The 19,107-nt window shown below is 34.6% G+C and overlaps 1 protein-coding gene across 6 annotated transcripts in view; it reads left to right on the forward strand.

Moving 5' to 3' along the window:
• The window catches only part of PJA2 (praja ring finger ubiquitin ligase 2), a 78,664-nt gene that overhangs the window by 41,566 nt on the left and 17,991 nt on the right, over window positions 1-19,107 (forward strand). For all 6 annotated transcript variants that reach the window (XR_004349062.1, XM_032625657.1, XM_032625662.1 and 3 more), the window contains 3 exons: window positions 759-944; window positions 12,661-12,846; window positions 18,351-18,462. Coding sequence is in view for 5 of the 6 variants with exons in the window: in XM_032625657.1 (XP_032481548.1) it covers window positions 759-944; window positions 12,661-12,846; window positions 18,351-18,462 (484 nt within the window). In the remaining variant the exon portion in view is untranslated. The remainder of the gene's footprint in view (window positions 1-758; window positions 945-12,660; window positions 12,847-18,350; window positions 18,463-19,107) is intronic.

The following is a 19,107-nucleotide window of genomic DNA, read 5'->3' on the forward strand; positions in this document are numbered from 1 at the left end:
TTTATGAATTGAATCTCTCTCCATTGTAAAGTTTTTTGTAAAACGAAGAAAAAAGTAAGCTTTTAAAACATGGTAATAGTGAAAATATATTCATAGAGGATGTAATATCAGTTGTCAGTATGTAATTAGAAAGTTGTTTTAAGTCAGGTGAGTAATAACTCTATTATTTATTCCAGATAGCATTTAATCTGGCATTATCGAATAAATTACTGAAAATTTTGTGTAGAAGTATGTCTAAAATATAAAGAACCTGTGTCTAAGCACCATGGAATTAGTTACTTTAATGAAGAAGATAATAAATTGATAATTTCATAACTTGCTATATGCTATGTTCATTTGAAAAAGTTATATTCTGCTGAATATTTATCTCTGTATTTATTTATTTATTTATTTATTTAATTTATTTTTTTTTTTTGCGGTATGCGGGCCTCTTACTGTTGTGGCCTCTCCCATTGCGGAGCACAGGCTCTGGACGCGCAGGCTCAGCGGCCATGGCTCACGGGCCCAGCCGCTCTGCAGCATGTGGGATCCTCCCAGACCGGGGCACGAACCCGTGTCCCCTGCATCGGCAGGCGGACTCTCAACCACTGCGCCACCAGGGAAGCCCTGTATTTATTTTTAAAGTATGTTAAAATTTAATTGGCACCTGATGAAACATGTAGAGCATCAGTACTCCACTCTCTACCATGATGCCTGGTTAACACTCCAAATGATAAATGCACTTGTAATGACAGTATATTTCTGTTCTAAATTTGCAGTTCAGAATGCAGTGATGGAGAATGGTCTGCCTCTTTGCCTCATCGATTTTCTGGTACGGAAAAAGATCAGTCCTCAAGTGATGAAAGCTGGGAGACTCTGCCAGGAAAAGATGAGAATGAACCTGAACTACAAAGTGATAGCAGTGGTCCCGAAGAGGAAAACCAAGAATTGTCTCTTCAGGAAGGGTATGTTCACAGTAAGATTTGTTATTTTTATGCATACTGCACAAGAGTGTTATACATCACATTCAGATGTTGGGTATGCTATTAATTGCATTTACAAGCCCTATGTAGGATCAGTAGATCCTGCTGAATTTTGTTATGCCTTCGGTGTTTTCCAAAGAACAATTAAATTGAAAATACTGGTAATTACAGTGTCTTGTCTTAGATACAGTATGTGTTTCCATTTTGCTTTATTGAAGAAATGTTGGACATTTGAAAGATCATTTTGGTAAGTCAGGTATGAGTGAATCAGAGCTGCCATTGCTATTCAGTGAAGATAATAGCAAGAGAGAAGGGAAGCCCTCAGAGGGAAATCAGTGATTTTTTCATGGAAATGCAGGCAGTAGGAAAAGTTGAAGTTTTAATATTTCTCTCTAATTGCATTGGATATCTCTAGAAATTAGTGGTTGATGATATATATCTTTGTCTTTTCCTAACTTTAATGGGAATGCTCTAGTGCAGGGCTTGTCAAATTTATATTACAAAGGGCCAAATAGTAAATACTTCCAGCTTTGTGTGTCAGTTTCTGTTGGAGCTCCTCAGTTCTACTGTTATAGGGTAAAAGTAGCCATAGACAATATGTAAATGAATGGGTGTAACTGTCTTCCAACAAAATTGTATTTATAAAATTGGCAAGCTGGAAATAACCTGTGGGCCATAGTTTACCAGCCCTTGCTCCACTAGTATTTCCCTAGTAAGAATGATTTGGGGTTTTAGGTTCATTTCATACATGTACACACACACATACACAACTTTTTTGTCTTAAATCACACTAAGGAAATTAAAAAAAATTTTTTTTTTAAATTGGGGTATCGTTGCTTTACAATGTTGTGTTAGTTTCTGCTGTACAGCAAAGTGAATCAGCTATATGTACACATATATCCCCTCTTTTTCTGGATTTTCTTCCCATTTAGGTCACCACAGAGCATTGAGTAGAGTTCCCTATGCTATACAGCAGGTTCTCATTAGTTATCTGTTTTATACATATTAGTGTATATATGTCAATCCCAATCACACAAAGGAAATTTTACCCTGTTTGTATTTTATAGGTTTCTGGCAAGAATGTTCTTTGAATTTTATTAAAGTCTTGTTAGCACCAATGGAAATGATATAATGATTTTTTACTTTTGGCCTAATGATCATGAGCAATTATATTTATTTATTTATTTATTTATATATTTGTGTGTGTGTGTGTATATATATATATATATATATATACACACATATATATACACAAATATATATTTGTGTGAGTGTGTGTGTGTATATCTTTTGGTGTTTAAATAGCTATTTATTCCTTTAAAGACTGTTAGTATTTGCTTGTGAAACCTTCTAGGCTTGGTGCTTTGTTGTGAGGGAGTGTTTCTTTGATAATTAAATTTTTTTTCTATAATAATTGGTTCTAATTTAGTCTCTCAAGGGAACTATTTTGGTAAATATGTTTTCTTAGGAAAAACCTATTTCAACTTGGACATTACAATTTTTACTTTTCAAAAAGTATAAATTTCCAGTTTGAGATTACTTCTGTAAGAAACTCTGGAAATAAAGCATATTAGAAAATTTGTAAAGAAAGAAATGTAAGAACATAATTGGTCTTGATAGTGGTAGGTTGAGGTGGCATTTTTTTCCTTTTCCTAACTTTATGTTTGATCATCTCTAATCACTATTAGTTAGTTTTCTAAGTTTTATTAATTTTTTCGTATGTAATTTGTGATAGTAACTATTCATGCAACAGATATTTATTGAGCATATAGTATGTGCCAAGCGTGGTACTGGATCCTGGGATTATATCAGTGAACAAGACAAATAAGATTCTCCCATGAAGTTTACCTTGTGGTGGGAGAGGCAGGTAATAAACAAGATACAAATATGATAAATTACAAACTGATAATTACTGTGAAGGGAATAAAACATTAATGTGATAAAGTAACTGACAGGGGCTTACATTAATTAGAGTGCTCAGGGAGGACTTCTCTTAGGAATTGACTTTTGAGCTGAGCTCTAAAAGATGAGAATTAGCGGTTAGTTGAAGGAGAGCTTTCTAGGCAAAAAGAAAGATGAGAGCAGAGATACTGAAAAGGAAAGGGCTTGGCATGTAAGATGGTAGTGGGGCTGAAGCAGATGAGTGGAAAGAATAATAATAAGAGATGAAGTTGGCAGGAACCAGACTATGCAGGACATGTAGCATCTGGAATTTGTTCAGAGAGCAGTGAGATTTTAAGTGAGGAATTAACTGATTTGACACACATTTTTAAAGGATCACTCTAACAGCTTTGTGGAGATCGAATTGGAAAGGGACTAAAGTAAAAAAGAGGATGAGAGTGGATTAGGCTGTGAGGGGATGGTAGTGAGAATTTAAAAAGGTGAAGAGGTTTCAGAATATTTTTGAGTTATAAGTATTAGGAAGGATTGGGTGTGAAATGAGGGAGAAATCAGTCAGCTATGCCTAGGTTTTTTGGTTGGAACGTTGGGTATATGTTAATGTTGTTGACTGAGATGAGGAAGCCTGAGGAGAGGACTGGGAAGTAGGAACTCCTTTTTGAAATTTTAAGTGCCAGTGAGACATGCATTGTAGATGGCAGGAGGCACTTGGATATTTAACCTACAAGTTTAAGGAAAGTATCCTGAATTGTAGGTAGATGTACAGGTATATGTATAAACAGAAACACATTTGAAAATCATCAGCTACTTGCATTGATATCCTACAATAATAAAACCAGTAGTTTGATTAAAAAAAAATAGAAGTCAAGTGGTGAGGGGGGACAGAACTAAAATGCTGGACAGCAGTAGTATTTCAGTTGATGGGGGAAGATCAGAGTTGAAGTGTATAGTTTGGGAGAGGTCTGAAAGTTAACTGTTGACATGTTAAATTTGTATGGTAAAATTTCAAGGGTAACAACTACAAGAATAAATACAGAGTATATGTATTGGAAACCAGTAGAAGAGGAAAAAAGGAGTTTAAGACATAGAAAAATAACATTTAAAGTCAATCCAAATAACAGTTAAAAAAAAAAGGAAGAAAAAGCATAAAAAAGGGAAGAAAAATAGAGATGAAAAAGCAGGATGTAAGAAAAAGTCCTGTAATAAATATAAATTGCTTACTCTCTGCTTGTGAAAGAAAAGCTTCAAATCAGCTGGATTTTTTTAAAGTTAAATGCTGTTTACAAAAGACACACTTAAAGCATTAACATACAGAAAGATTGAAAGTAAAAGGGCAGAAAATGATATTTCAGGGAAACACTAACTAAATGAAAATGGACTAATTATACTAACATTAGCAATTTAGACTTAAAGACAGAAAAAGCATTAATGGGGAGAGTGGAGATCACTATGTAGTAAGTCCAATTTACTAGTAAAATGTAGCAGTTTTAAACTTGAATGCACAGACTTAAAATATATACATCAAAATTTAACCAAGCTAGAGAATATTGACAGATTTTCTGTCATATTAGAAAATTTTTAAATACCTTTCTCAATTAATAATTCATGGATATAAAAAATTAATTGCAGATTTGAACAACTTACTTAAGCTTGCTTTAATGAACACTGCATGCTGTGGAATACACAAACACACAAAAACTGAACATGTACTAGACTGCAAAGTACAGGTTAACACATTTCAAAGAATCAATGTCCTAGAGACCATTTTCTCTGACCACAGTGCAATTAATTTAGAAATAAATAATACAAATATAAATTCTTAATATATAAATATACTTTATATAAAACCCTCCATGCATTTTAAATTATCCATCCTTTTAAAAAAGCAGTAGGACAGGGCTTCCCTGGTGGCACGGTGGTTGAGAGTCCGCCTGCCGATGCAGGGGACACGGGTTCGTGCCCCGGTCCGGGAAGATCCCACATGCCGCGGAGCAGCCATGGCCGCTGAGCCTGCGCGTCCGGAGCCTGTGCTCTGCAACGGGAGAGGCCACAACAGTGAGAGGCCCGCATACCACAAAAAAAAAAAGCAGTAGGACAAAGAAGAAATTATACTAGAAGTTTAAAACGCTCACCAACTCAATGATAATGGAAATACCACCAATCAAAATCTGTGGAATTGCAATGAAATTGATATTTAAAGGGAAATTTATCTTTATAAATGCTTATGTTAGAAAAGAACCAAAGCTGAAAGTGGAGTAGCTATGCATTTAACTTAAAAAACAGAAAAGGAATATTAGAATCAACAAAGAAACTAAGGAGGTAAGAATTAGAATTAGGGAAGATAAGAACAAAATTCAATAAATCAGAAAACAGTTACGATAGAGAGAATCAAAGAAATCAGAAGTTGATACTTTGAAAAGATTAAGAAAAAGAGACATTCTACTTGATAGTGAACAGGAAAATAAAGATGACACAAATAAATAATACGGAAATACAAAAGTGGACACAGCTGCAAACACAATAAAGTTTGTATAGACTTTTTAAAAAGAGTACTATGAACTTTATACCAGTAAATTTGAAAACTTAGAAGTTGACAAATTCCTAGAAAAATAGAATTCACCAAAAGTCACTCAAGAAGAAATAGGAAACCTAACTAATATGATAACTATTACAGATACATAATCAGTGGTTTAAAATCTTCCCATGGAGAAAACAACTGATCCAGGTGATTTTAGAGCTGAATTCTCTTAAACTAAACTTTCAAGGATCATATCACACTACCCTTCGAGAGAATGGAAAAAGAACTATTTCTCCAAGTCATTCAAATAAGGCCAATATAACCCTAATACCAAAAGAGTTTGTGAAGGAAATTATAAACCTATTTCGTTCATTAAAATACACATCAGAATCTTAAACAGAATTACTGGAAATCTGAATTTGTAAGTGTATTTCTTTAACAGATAAAACTCAGTTACCAATCTGAGTTTATTCCAGATATGCAAAAGTAGTTTCACATTGAATACCTGTAAATGTCATCACCAAATCGTTAGCAAAATACAGGAGAAAATTCATATGATAAATTCTGTAGATGCAAGGGGAAAAAAATCACTTAGTAATGTTCAGTGCCTCCTTATGAAAAGAATTCAGAAACTAAGATCAGAACAGAATTTCCTTGCCCTCATAAAAACTGTCTAAAAAAAAATAGAAATCATTTCAATAAGGAAGCATTAAAAAAAAATTCCCCCTTAAGATCAGGAGCAAGACAAGTTGCACCATTTCTGTAGCCATTGGGGGGGAAGTATTAGCATGGCAGGATGGGAGAATAATAAAAGGCAGAAAAATAAAAGAAGATGTAAAGGAAGAGACACCGAAAAGGAAAGAACCAAACTAGGAAAATATATTTATAGTAGAAAGTCTTAATGTGCAGAATGTATAAAGAACTTCTAGGGCTTCCCTGGTGGCGCAGTGGTTGAGAGTCTGCCTGCCGATGCAGGGGATGCGGGTTTGTGCCCCGGTCCGGGAAGATCCCACATGCCGTGGAGCAGCTGGGCCCGTGAGCCATGGCCTCTGAGCCTGCGCGTCCAGAGCCTGTGCTCCACAACAGGAGAGGCCACAACAGTGAGAGGCCCGCGTACCGCAAAAAAAAAAAAAAGAACTCCTAGACATCAGTAAGAAAAACTGACAGTCTGATTGCAAAATCACCAAAACATTGAGCAGGTAATTCAATGAAGAAGAAATATTAATGGTGAATAAAAATATCAAAAGATGCTTACTTAGATCGTTAGTAATCAGGGGAGTGTACATTAAGATTACAAGGAGGTATCATCTTTTACCCACCCGTCGGATTAGCAAATATTAAGAAATATGACAATGTCAGGTGTTTTGGAGGATATAAATCAGTTCTTACACACTGCTGGTTGAGGTGGATATTACCAAAGTATTAATTAATAAGAGAAAAATTAGTGGCATATTCGTACATGGAGTATTACATAGCAATGGTAATGAATGAGCCACAGCTACATGCAAAAACATGGATGAACCTTAAAGATAGAATGTTGAGTGAGAACAACTATTCCTGGGAAAATGTGTATGATACCTATTTCATAACGCTTAAAAACAAGCAGTAGTAAATATCTTGTTTAAGTATGCAAAAATAGTGAAAACATCTTTCAAAAAGCAATGGAGGTGGGGCTCCCCTGGTGGCACAGTGGTTAAGAATCCTCCTGCCAATGCAGGGGACACGGGTTCAATCCCTGGTCCAAGAGGATCTCACGAGCTGTGGAGCAGCTGGGCCCATGCACTGCAACTGCTGAGCCTGCGCTCTAGAGCCAGCGAGCCACAACTACTGAGCCTGCGTGCCACAACTGTTGAGGCCCGCACGCCTGAAGCCCCTGCTCCGCAACAAGAGAAGCCACCACAATGAGAAGCCCGTGCACCGCAATGAAGAGTGGCCCCTGCTCGCTGCAACTAGAGAAAGCCTGCGTGCACAGCAACGAAGACCCAACGCAGCCAAAAATTAAAAAAATAATAATAATAAATATTTTTAAAAATAAAAAAAAAAAAAAGCAATAGAGGGACTTCCCTGGTGGTCCAGTGGTTAAGAATCCTCCTTGCAATGCAGGGGACGCCGGTTCAATCCCTGGTTGGGGAACTAGGATCCTGCATGCCATGGGGCATGCACACCACAACTAGAGAGCCCATGTGCCACAACAAAATATCCGGTGTGCTGCAACCAAGACCCAACGCAGCCAAAAAAATGAATAAATAAATAAATATTTAAAAAAAGAAAAATGCAGTGGAATGACAACAGCATCAACAAGATAGTACTTTGCTCTGTGGTCAGGCCAAGGGGATAGGAAAAGTGTAGAAAACAAGGTATATGCTAGTCAGTGGTAATATTCTAGTTCCTGGCTTAAGTGGTGGGTTTATGAATGTTCAGTATAATATGCTTTATAACTAAAATAGATTGTATATATTTTGCACTTGAAAAAATAAGAAATTAAAAAATAAAGGGAATTGAAGGTGAGAAAGTGGAGATACCCAATTCTTTACTAAAGGGAAGGGATTACAGGTGGATTTTGGGCCTAGAAAAGTGTTGTTCTCACCCCTAAAAACCTAAAAGCATGATTGTTTGCTTGTAGAATGTTCAAAAAGAAAGTAATTAACTGATAATTATAGCAAAGATAAAGTGAAGTTCTTGAGAAGATAAGAAGATGAAAAGGGATCCAGAGCTCAGGGAGAGGGTCTATAGGAGCAGAGACTCCTCCATTGTAACTAGTGGAAAGGTAACAGGTAGGTACAAGTGTAGGTGAGTCTGTAGATTTGCTGCTGGGAAGAAAAGATGAGGCTCAAGTGACTTCAGTATTCTCATTGTTACTAGATGTTGAGAGATGGGGAGGATAGGAAGGTGACATTTAAGAAGAAAAAGGTGGGAAATGGGCTTTCAGAGAACCAGGCAACAGACTTACTAGGTAGACACTTAGTAATTGCTGGACAGTATTAAGTGTCCATTTGAGATTTATGTTTTTGAATTTAAAATTAAATTAGAGACATCACACTTTTGTATTTTTCTTTAGGCTTTTCCAGCTGTTCTGGTGGCTTTACAAACTTTTAATGTAAATACTCTTAACATTTTTTAGTAAAAATTTAATAATAAAATTTTTCTATTAATCAATGCTAAATATATTAGACTAAAGAAACAGTTCTTCAAATTAAGTGTTGGGAATCCATCTTTGCAACTGGATGCCATGGAATCCATGCAAAGGATTTGCAACAGGGTACCCTTGATTTTGTAAGCTGTAATTCCCTTTAGGATTTTTTGACTCTTAAGTCAAATTTCATTTACTTTCTTCTGTACTTTACCTCCACGATAGGGATTAGAAATCTTAAACATTTGCTATACAATTAGTATTATTAAAAATGAGCTTATATCCAAAGCTTAGCAAGTACTTAAATGTATGTGTGTCTTGTTATAAAATGAAAACCGGTTAGTTAAATACCATTTAACTAGGAATGTTTATTCTGTTCAGAATTTTATAAATTTTATATTATAAGAAAATAAATTTCTTATAATATAGCTATATTACTTTAAAATGTTGGTATTAACCTGAAGATTTAATATTCTGCGTAATGGATACTCAAATTGCTGATTTTATTAGCTAAAGGAAGCCACTCAGATTTGTAAAATCAGAGTAGTTAGTGTTTTCAGGGATTTAATTTGATTTGTCTGCCTTTCATTTTCTTCACTTCTCAGGAAATTCTACGATGCATGATTATATAATAGCATATTTTAAAACATTTTAATGAAAATTTCTTTAAGATACCCAATAGTATTAGTTTATTGGTATATCTTAATACTTTTAATATTGCTATTCCAGTAATGTTATTAAATTTAGTTTCTGTTATTGAAAAATAGAGATCTTTAATCATGAAGCATAAATCATAAAGGGAGCAACAGTCTATTTATCTGAAGCTTTGACATAACAGTATGGCCTGTAATTAAGAGAATATCATGTGGGTGGTCTTCTAGGATTTTCACTGGAGGTAGGTTGTGCAGATACCTGATGGGGCATTTTTCGCTTCCTGTTACGGCAGCAGCATTCATTTCCTCCAGACTGTGCTGAAATTGCTCAAAGGGAAAGAACAGATTGGCAATTTCCCTTCCCAGGTGAAATACTTGTGACGTTGGTAGTAGTGGCAGTAGGGCTTCTGCATCTTCCATCTACTGGGTTACTTTTTTAGAGTTGACCATTTGGAGGTATGATTAAATAATATGTCTTTTTAAGTCTCATAAATTACTGTGTAACATTGTAATGACATTTTGTTGATTTTTGAATTACCAAAATGAAGAAAGGGCCTTGGAGGTCTAAATTTTTGTGAATGTGTTACTTATGGTGTGTGTGTGGTATGGGCATATGTGTATATATATAGGGAGGAAGAAAACAGAGATTGCTGAAACGTTTTCAAGATTTTTTAAGCATCTAAACTTACATTATATACTTACATTCCCATGGGGATATTTGTTTCTCTTGTTAGCTACACAAAATGAAAGATACTTTTGACCCTAGTATTCAGAATCTCTTTTTTTTTTTAGGATCAAAATTCCTTTTATTATAGTATCAAGCCAACTCTGGCCCAGCACATGGCTACTCTTCTAGCCTGATAAGTTTTGTGTTAAATGGTGAATGAACTTTATGTAACATGTTGAAAGCATATGCTACACAGCACTTATTTTCTGTTTCTGTAACTGTGTTATAATGAGTCGTGAAAGACAATCAAATGTTTAAGCAAAATATGTAGCCAAGAATTCTTTATATAGTAAAAGTATTAATGACATTTTTGTTTATTGATTCAGAATTATTTCTTATTTTAGTTTCCTTCTTTGAATTTAAAAAACTCATAAATTAATGTTTATTTCTTATACTGAATCATTTTCACCAACATATTTGAGTTTTATGTTATGCATCTGAAGTACAGAGTAACAGTCTTTTTTTTTTTTTGCGGTACGTGGGCCTCTCACTGTTGTAGCCTCTCCCGTTGCGGAGCACAGGCTCCAGACGAGCAGGCTCAGCGGTCATGGCTCATGGGCCCAGCCGCTTCGCGGCATGTGGGATCTTCCCAGACCAGGGCACGAACCCATGTCCCCTGCATCGGCAGGTGGACTCTCAACCACTGCGCCACCAGGGAAGCCCACAGAGTCATTTTGACGGCTGTATAATAGGAAACAGAAATGTATTTAGAAATAACAGACATTTCCAAGGACTATTCTGGGCTTAATCTCTAAATTATTCGACTTTTAAAAGATTATTTTTCAAGGATTTATTATTACATTTGCAACACAGAGAGAGAGAGAGTACCTATGATGTGTCAAGCACTTGTTACAGGAAGTGAGGCTACAATGATGAGAGACAACATTGTATGCCCTTGAGAAGTTCCCAGTCTAGGAGAAGACAAATGAGTCACCAGAAGAGTTACAGTACAATGTGGCAAGTACTCTCATAAAGGTGTGAAGAGAGATGTGCTGCTTAGGAATTTTTAGTTTGATTTTGTATTTTAAAACCATTTGAGGCTTAATTTTTCATTGGACTTAATTATTATGCATGAAAATAAAGCATCTACTATCTTTATGTATTAGACATTAAAATTTTTACAAAATAAGCACATTTTGTTATGCTAATTTCTCTAATTTTATGAGACTAAATCTTATAAATGTGTTATTCTGAAGTGTAGTTTAGGATCTGAAATTAAAGAAACATTTATGAGTTTAGCTATACAAAGAGATACTGTTTCTTTGTATTTAAAATGTGTTGATTCTTCTATGTGGGCATTATCTGCATCTCTTTCATAAATATTTTTATCCCTCAAGTTAAATTTGCACATTAGAATGAATAGAATTCTAATTAGAGTTGTTCTTCAAGTTGAAATACATAAATTGTTGTATAACATTATTTCTCATCTTAAAACCCAAACTAAAATTAAACTTTGCCAAGACTATATTTAACCTCCTTTTGATATAGTAAAAGGTATTTTTTTGTTAAATAACATGAAAAAGAAAATCCTACCAGTATAATTTATTTATAAATGGTTATTGCAGCCTTGAAATACCTTTTTTTCTTATATATTATAATTATTAATATTTCTCAATTTGGTCTTTGTGTCCAGATTTTTGGTGTTTTGACTTTTCTGTGTTTTCTTTAATGTGTATGTTGTGAAATTTAACAATCTGTTTATCTTTGGCTTCAAGGTTTTGCATAATGTTTAAAATGACACTGAGATTTTTGTAAAAATGTCTCTCCTGATTCTTCTTGTACTTTTTTTGTTTAGTGGTGTTGAGGATGGACATGCATTTTTTAAAAGTAGATATGGAATTTATTTAAGGCTAAATAATGACATAGAGATTTAACTCCCTCCCTCCAGGTGGATACCCAGTTGTCTCAATATCATTTATCGAGTGATCCTTTTTCTTATAGTTTTGAAATACTTCTTTCATCTTTCTTATTTTCTTTATTGATTTCTCTGTCCCTGTTTCTGTGAGCTTATTTTCTAGTGGGAGAATGACTAACAGTAAACAAATAAGAAAATGATAAGTAAAAGTAAGTTCTATAATGAAAACAAGAAGAATGACATATAGTCAGTGACTGGTGATCTACTTAAAATGAGTGGTCAAGACAGGCTTCCCTGAAAGAAGTGACATTTACTCTGAAAACCAAGGAAGGAAGCTGTGCAAAACTCTGGTGAAAGTACATTTCAGGTAGAGGAAATGGCCCCAAGGTGAATGACCTCCATGTGCTCCAAGAGAAGAAAGAATAGTAGGAGTATAGTAAATGAGGGATGGGGGAAGAGCAGTGAGGAATATAGGAAGAGTTGGAAAAGAGGGCTGAGGGGAAAGCATGTATAACGTAGAGATTTGTAGGCTGGGCTGAGCATTTGGGTTTTATTTTAACTGTGAAGGGAAACTACTCAAGATCAGGGCTTAAAGATTCAGATTGTCTAGGATGAGTTTTTCTTATTTTTCTCCTGCAAAAGAGGAAATATAGGAACATAGTATGTATATCAAATAAATAGGTTATTATGTAATTAGGAGCTATTTCTATATACATATGACTCTATAACAAATTTGCTTCCCTTTTAAATAATTTTACATTTTAAAGAAAACAGATTTTTAGAATCATCTAAGTACCAAGAATTTAGAACTCAAAGAATAAAGAATCTACTTGCACTAAATAGAACTCTTTAAAGAAAAAATTTATGATGTGTTTTAAAAATAATATTTTTTCTTCCATTAAAATGTTTGTATTAGGGAACAGACATCCTTGGAAGAAGGAGAAATTCCTTGGTTACAGTACAATGAAGTCAATGAAAGCAGCAGTGATGAAGGAAATGAGCCTGCCAACGAATTTGCACAGCCAGAAGCTTTCATGTTGGATGGTAACAATAACCTTGAGGATGACTCCAGTGTGAGTGAAGACTTGGATGTGGACTGGAGGTATGTAGCACAGTGTGTTTACCATCCTTAATTGATCATTGAGTAGAATTTGTTTTTGATTCTTAATTATGAAAACTGAATCTTTGATAATCAGCTAAGAAATAGCTCAGTTTTCTCATCTGTCAGTCTTCCTCTCCTCAAAACTCATTTCAGGTGTCACTTCATAGGTGAACTTCTTTCTTACTCCAGTCATGACCTCTTCCTTCTTTGACCGTTAGCTCTGAGGAAGCTCACTTTATATCCTAGTTATTTATACACTTAATGGTTTGAGGTTTCCGACTTTTAAACTTGGCTTTTTAAAAAAAAATTTTTATACAACAAATACATGTCATGTATCCCAATCTCCTTAATATAACACTTAGTATAATCCTTTAAAAATAAAAAGTCCATGATGAATACTACCTGAAGAATTTCAAAACCTGTGATTGAATCATAAGACTATAGTTTTCCTTCTCCATATGCAAAATATGGGAAATATAATTGTACCTTCTCAGAAATGTTGAATGTATTAAATTTACTTTATGCTGACAAAGAACAATGAGCTTCAAATAAAAGTAACATATAAATTAAATGGATTATAGAATTGTTATGGCTCATGGTATAATGATCAGAATTTAACTGTTTTGGTTTATAAACTTAGACTTATTTTTCAAGTGTGCAGTAACCCTCTGGAAGCAGCTAGTTATTGAGATATAGAGGGAATGTTCCAACTAGTCCCTTTTTGTTACTTTTTCTGGAAAAATCATGACTTGGTACTACCCTCGTTTTCATCTCTGCACAGATATATTTTTAAGAATTTGTCTTGTTTTTCCAGTTAAAATTCCATTACAGAAAATTTAGAAAAATAAAGGTAAGAAAAACTCATTCATACCCCTGGTAACCCTGCAAGTTTCTAGAACTTATGCTTTTAAGGCCTGCTTTGTGTCTTCAATTTCTCTTTCTGAGTGTTTAGTTACTTCTTTGTACTTCTCCAAATTGTTCCAGACATGAAACTCAACATCTCTATGAATTCCTCCTTACTGTTTACTTTTCTCACTCCCCAGGGGAAGAAAAAAATTATATGTTCAGAGCAGACCCTTATTGACCATGTTGTGGAAGTAGAAGTGGGGTTTCCTCACAGCCACACAATTTGTAATTCCATCCTAAATATTCTCCTCCAAAACCTATTTTCTGTCTTCCCAAACATTGTGGAAAATCAGTGGCTTCATCTAGTCCTAGTCTTGGCGATCTTGACACCCCCTTCATCTCTTCCCTCTTATATGTCTGCCTATTCCCCTGTTACTGAACTCCTTGTTAATTCTGATGTCTTCTCTGATGACATTATACAAAGTCATTACAGTGCTCAGCAGGTGACAGAATTGCCGATTTAGTGTCATCTATGTGTGTTGGGAAGCAGTTATGGTTTTATATGAGGAATTATGTTCTTTTGCACATTTTTCAAATTTTATGAATATAATTTTTATAACTCCATTATATAGGTGCTCCATCCTATAGATGCACTAAAATTTAATTATTTCCCCATTGAAATAGTGCAGTAAACTTCCCCCCCATAAAACTTGATTTGTACTTCAGTTTATTTCTTTAGGACAGATTAACAAGAGGTGACATTACTGAGATGTGTGATATTTTTTAAGATCTCGATGTATTGGATGTATTTCTAAGTAACTTTCAAAACAGGTTTCACATAAAAATTTTTTTTCTCCACTTGTTTTTGCAGTCCATTGGTCCCACCAGCTTTTTTTTTTTTCTTAATTATTTTATTTATTCTTGGCTGCGTTGCTTTTCTCTAGTTGCGGTGAGCGGGGGCTACTCTTTGTCATGGTGCGCAGGCTTCTCATTGCAGTGGCTTCTCTAGTTGCGGAGCTCGGGCTTTAGGCACGCAGAGAGTGCAGGCTCAGTAGTTGTGGCGCACGGGCTTAATTGCTCCACGACATGTGGGATCTTCCCGGACCAGGGCTCGAACCCGTGTCCCCTGCATTGGCAGGCGGATTCTTAACCACTGTGCCACCAGGGAAGCCCTCACATAAAAATTTGAAGGTATAATCAAGGTCTTTATTGAACAAAATTTAGCTTAAATTTGAAAACTTCTAATTCATTGATGATCTTTCTAGATATGGCTGTTGTATTAAGATTTTAGAGACATTGCTGGTTGTTTCAAAATTTGGGGAGCTTCAAAGTACTTTTTTTTTTAATATGGAAAACAATTTAGCATTGATTTTAAGACAAAATTTTTGAAGGTTACTGTTCTGAATTTTGTCTAGATATGGCAATACCTCCTTATTTGCTTTTGTGGTACTCTATTCAATTTATATGGTAGTAGCTAAATGTTGATCAGGTGAAAATATGGTTTGATTTTCATATTAAAATATCATGTCATTTTGACAACTAAAAGGAAAAGCCATGACAAACAGCAGCAATTCTTATCTAAAGCCAAAATTTGAGACACTTTCTTTTCAGTTTTGCCACTGCTTAGGAAAAAAATTAAATCCCTTTGGTTTTTTTATTTTAGCTTAAAGGAAAATGGAAAAAGTCCTCTATCAAAAGTTTGTTGGTTTATTTGTTTTGACTAAGTCACAGAAATATTGTAGAATAACCAGAGAATATTTCATAGATTGGTGTGGTAGGAGTTGATGTGGAGAAAACATAGATTTTGGATTTAGACATATCCCAAATGTACCATTTATTTATTCTTTGATAACAACTTAAGCTTTCTTTTGGCTAGAAATTGGGGTTATAATTATTATTTTTTAATAATTATTAACTTAATAAGAAATCAGGGTTGTAATAATTAACCTAATAAGATTGTGAGAAATTAATTCTTTGTGGATATTACCATGCTTTAATAATAGAATTTTTAAACTCCTTTGAAATTATTTCAGACTTACAGAAAAATGGAAAAAGTAGTACAGAAAATTCCCATATATCTCTGAGATTCCCTAAATGTTAACATTTACCACATTTGTGTTACCATTCTTTCTTTCCTTTCTTTATATTCATATTTTTTTTCTGACGCATTTATGTGTAAGTTGCAAACATGATGCCTCTTTACTCATAAATAGCCTAGAATGAATTTCATAAAAACAAGGATATTTTCTTATATAGCATAATAAAATTGTCAAAATGAGGAAATTAACACTGATACAATACGATTATCTAATCTACACACCTATTCAAATGTCTGTAATTGTCCCACTAATGCCATTTTTGGTCCAATCCAAGACCACCACGTTAGTTAACATGTTTCTTTAGTTTCTTTTAACCTGGAATTTTCCTCAGTCTTCTTTGTCTTTTATAACTTTGACATTTTTAAAAGTACAGGCCATTTATTTTGTAGAATGTCCCTCAGGTTGGTTTTGTCCAATGTCATAATTAGATTCGAGTTACACATTTTTAGCAGGAATACCTTAGAAACAATGTTCTGTTCTCAGTTCATATCAGAAGGCACATGGTGTCGAATTGTCCCATTACTGATGATGTTAATTCTGATCACTTCGTAAAGGTTTTATCTTTCAGATATCATCACTGTACAGTTGCCATTTTTAGCTTTATGTAAGCGTCTAGTGGGAAGATAACCTGTTTCCTTTCAAACTATCAAGCTTCCAACTACTAGTTTTAGTGTCCTTGGTGATTGTTGTCTGAGACAGTTATGACCATAGTGTTTATCAAATGAATGATACTAGAATTTTTAATATTAGCTGATTATTCTTAAGTTACCAAATTACAATCAAATACCATGCTCTGAGTGTCTAGATTTGTTTGGCCTAGAGAAGAAAAGAATTATTGGGGGATAGTTGACTCCAATCATTTGAAGGAGTTTTCTGCGAAGGGAAAGTGGGCATAGTTTGTGTTGCTTCAGCAGGCAGAACTAGAGCACTTACTTCACATAAGTTTCAAACTTCTATTAGGGCTCTCCCATACCGCATGCACCTGCTTAGAAAGTGGTATGTTTTCCGCATGGAGGAAATGGTTCTACTGTTTCTTGAATGCCTACTCTGGTGCCATCTCTGTGCAAGGCACCTGTGTGCATCTACTCATTTAATTTGTTTTACAGATAAAAGAAACAGTAACAGTTAAATAATATTTTCATACTGTTTAACTATGACTCAATTAAATGTGACATTAAATTCCTATCTGACTCCAAGACTCTTCCTCTTTGCACTACATTTCACTGATAGATGAATGAGTTCTAGTATTGCAGAGGAGGTTTATTCAGTAATCTTAGTTTTAATTCTAATTCTAAAATCTGTGATTGTAGGAAAACGTCTGTTCCTTTGTACCATGTGATGTCTGCTGATTTCTAGATACTATGAAGCTTTAATATATTCTTCATAAGAGTACTTCTGTATCTCTGGGCAATAGATTTGTAATTTTAATGGTGGCAGAAAGATTGACATCATAACTGTTTTGAGCTAGCATGTGTAACTGGATTTTTCTGACTATGATATTCAGTTTCTGATAGAAATGCGGAAGTCAACAGAAGTTTTCCTTTAGGTAGACAAAATAAGCTCCGTTTTGGAGATCTTGGATTTGAGGTGGTAGGAGTTCATTGAGGTAAAGTGCCCCACAGAAAACTAAAAATGTAGGTCAAGAACTCAAGAGGGATTTTGGAATTAGAGGTTTAGGGATCATCTGTAGAAAGGATAATTGAAGGGGTGGACTTGAATGTAATTGCCGAGGGAACAAGGTTTAGAAAGGAGAGGACTGAGGATATACTTAACGTTTTCTGAATCTTGAAATACTTAATATTTCTAAGACTAGAGAAAAAGGAGGAATCCATGTATATGTAGGCATAGAGGAAGCAGATAAGGACCAGATTAAGACATAATATTTTTCTTCAAGGGGCTTACAACCCTTCAGAAAAAAATACTAATAATAAAAATGAGCAGTTAGGAGCTAAATCTTTTTCAAACTGAATAATAAGGGAGGAGCCCTAGTTTTTAGAAGAATAGAAGAGAGATTAATGAGATAAACTTGAGAAAATAAAATTTTCTTAAGCCCGAAGTAATTAAGCAGTACAAGGTAAGAGAAGAAAAAGAGGCTTTGAACAATGAAAGAATTAAAATAAATGCAGTATTCTTAACATGTTCTCACCTAAATTTAGATTGGAAACTAAAATAAAGGGGAAAGATATGGTAAAGAATTAGGAGGGAATTGTAGGAAAACGTCTGTTCCTTTGTACCATGTGATGTTTGCTGATTTCTAGATACTACCTTTATCCCAGCCGTAAACAGTTCCCAGAGCTAGAACTAGAAACAGAGAATTTTCTTACAAACTTTGTGCAGTGAGTGTGGCAGCCTATTGGGGCTGGGAATAGTATCTTACTTCCTTATGCTTAGCATTTAACTGTTCTGTTGGGTTCTTCCTGCCCCTCACCGCACGAGATTTATATTAAAATATTTTAAGGTTTTCTGCTTGTAGCATCTTTATTGGCTTGTCAGTATGCTAATATAATTATGTCTTCACTATAAAGGTTTCCCAAATCACAGTTGTACTTTTTTTTCCAGCCTGTTTGACGGCTTTGCAGATGGACTAGGAGTTGCTGAAGCTATTTCTTATGTGGACCCTCAGTTCCTCACTTACATGGCACTAGAAGAACGCTTAGCCCAGGCTATGGAGGTATTTTAGTGCTTATTTTAGTGCTCTGGTACCCATATATAGGTTGGTGGGATGCCAAGTGATAACAATTAAAGGTTTCTTTAACTGCTTTTAAGAAAAGGTGAATAATTTTCTTACCAATTTAATAACAATTACTGAATAGTGATTCAGTATGTGTATAGAAATTGTACTTGACATCCTGCCAATTTGCCTAAAATTACAGTATTTTCCAGTTTTTACTACAGAATGTAAAGTGTTTGTTTTGCTTGCATTTAGAAAATGTTCTTTCTCTATAGAATTACTGTATACAGGTCTGTGAATCTGAATATTTTATACACACACACACACACACACACAGGTATATTTGTTAACTTCAATTAAAGATCTCTAAAGATATATTACAAATCACTTCCCTTTTTTGGTTCTTAAGGCTTCTGAATCTATCTAGCTGCTTAATGTAGTTAGAAAAGTTATTCCCTCTCATCCCCACACACATACACAGGTTAATAAATGTGGCACATTTGGTGCCTGTTTGTCTTGCCTTCTTTGCTTTATTTGACCAAAACACAATAACTTGTTCATAATTGTATTTGCCTATGGTCAAAAGCCCAAGCATTTTCATGTTTGGGAACTTCCCCTGCACTAGTGGATTTTGTTGTAAGAAGT

The sequence above is a fragment of the Phocoena sinus genome, chromosome 3 (genome assembly GCF_008692025.1).
Source record: "Phocoena sinus isolate mPhoSin1 chromosome 3, mPhoSin1.pri, whole genome shotgun sequence".
NCBI classification, from domain to species: domain Eukaryota; kingdom Metazoa; phylum Chordata; class Mammalia; order Artiodactyla; family Phocoenidae; genus Phocoena; species Phocoena sinus.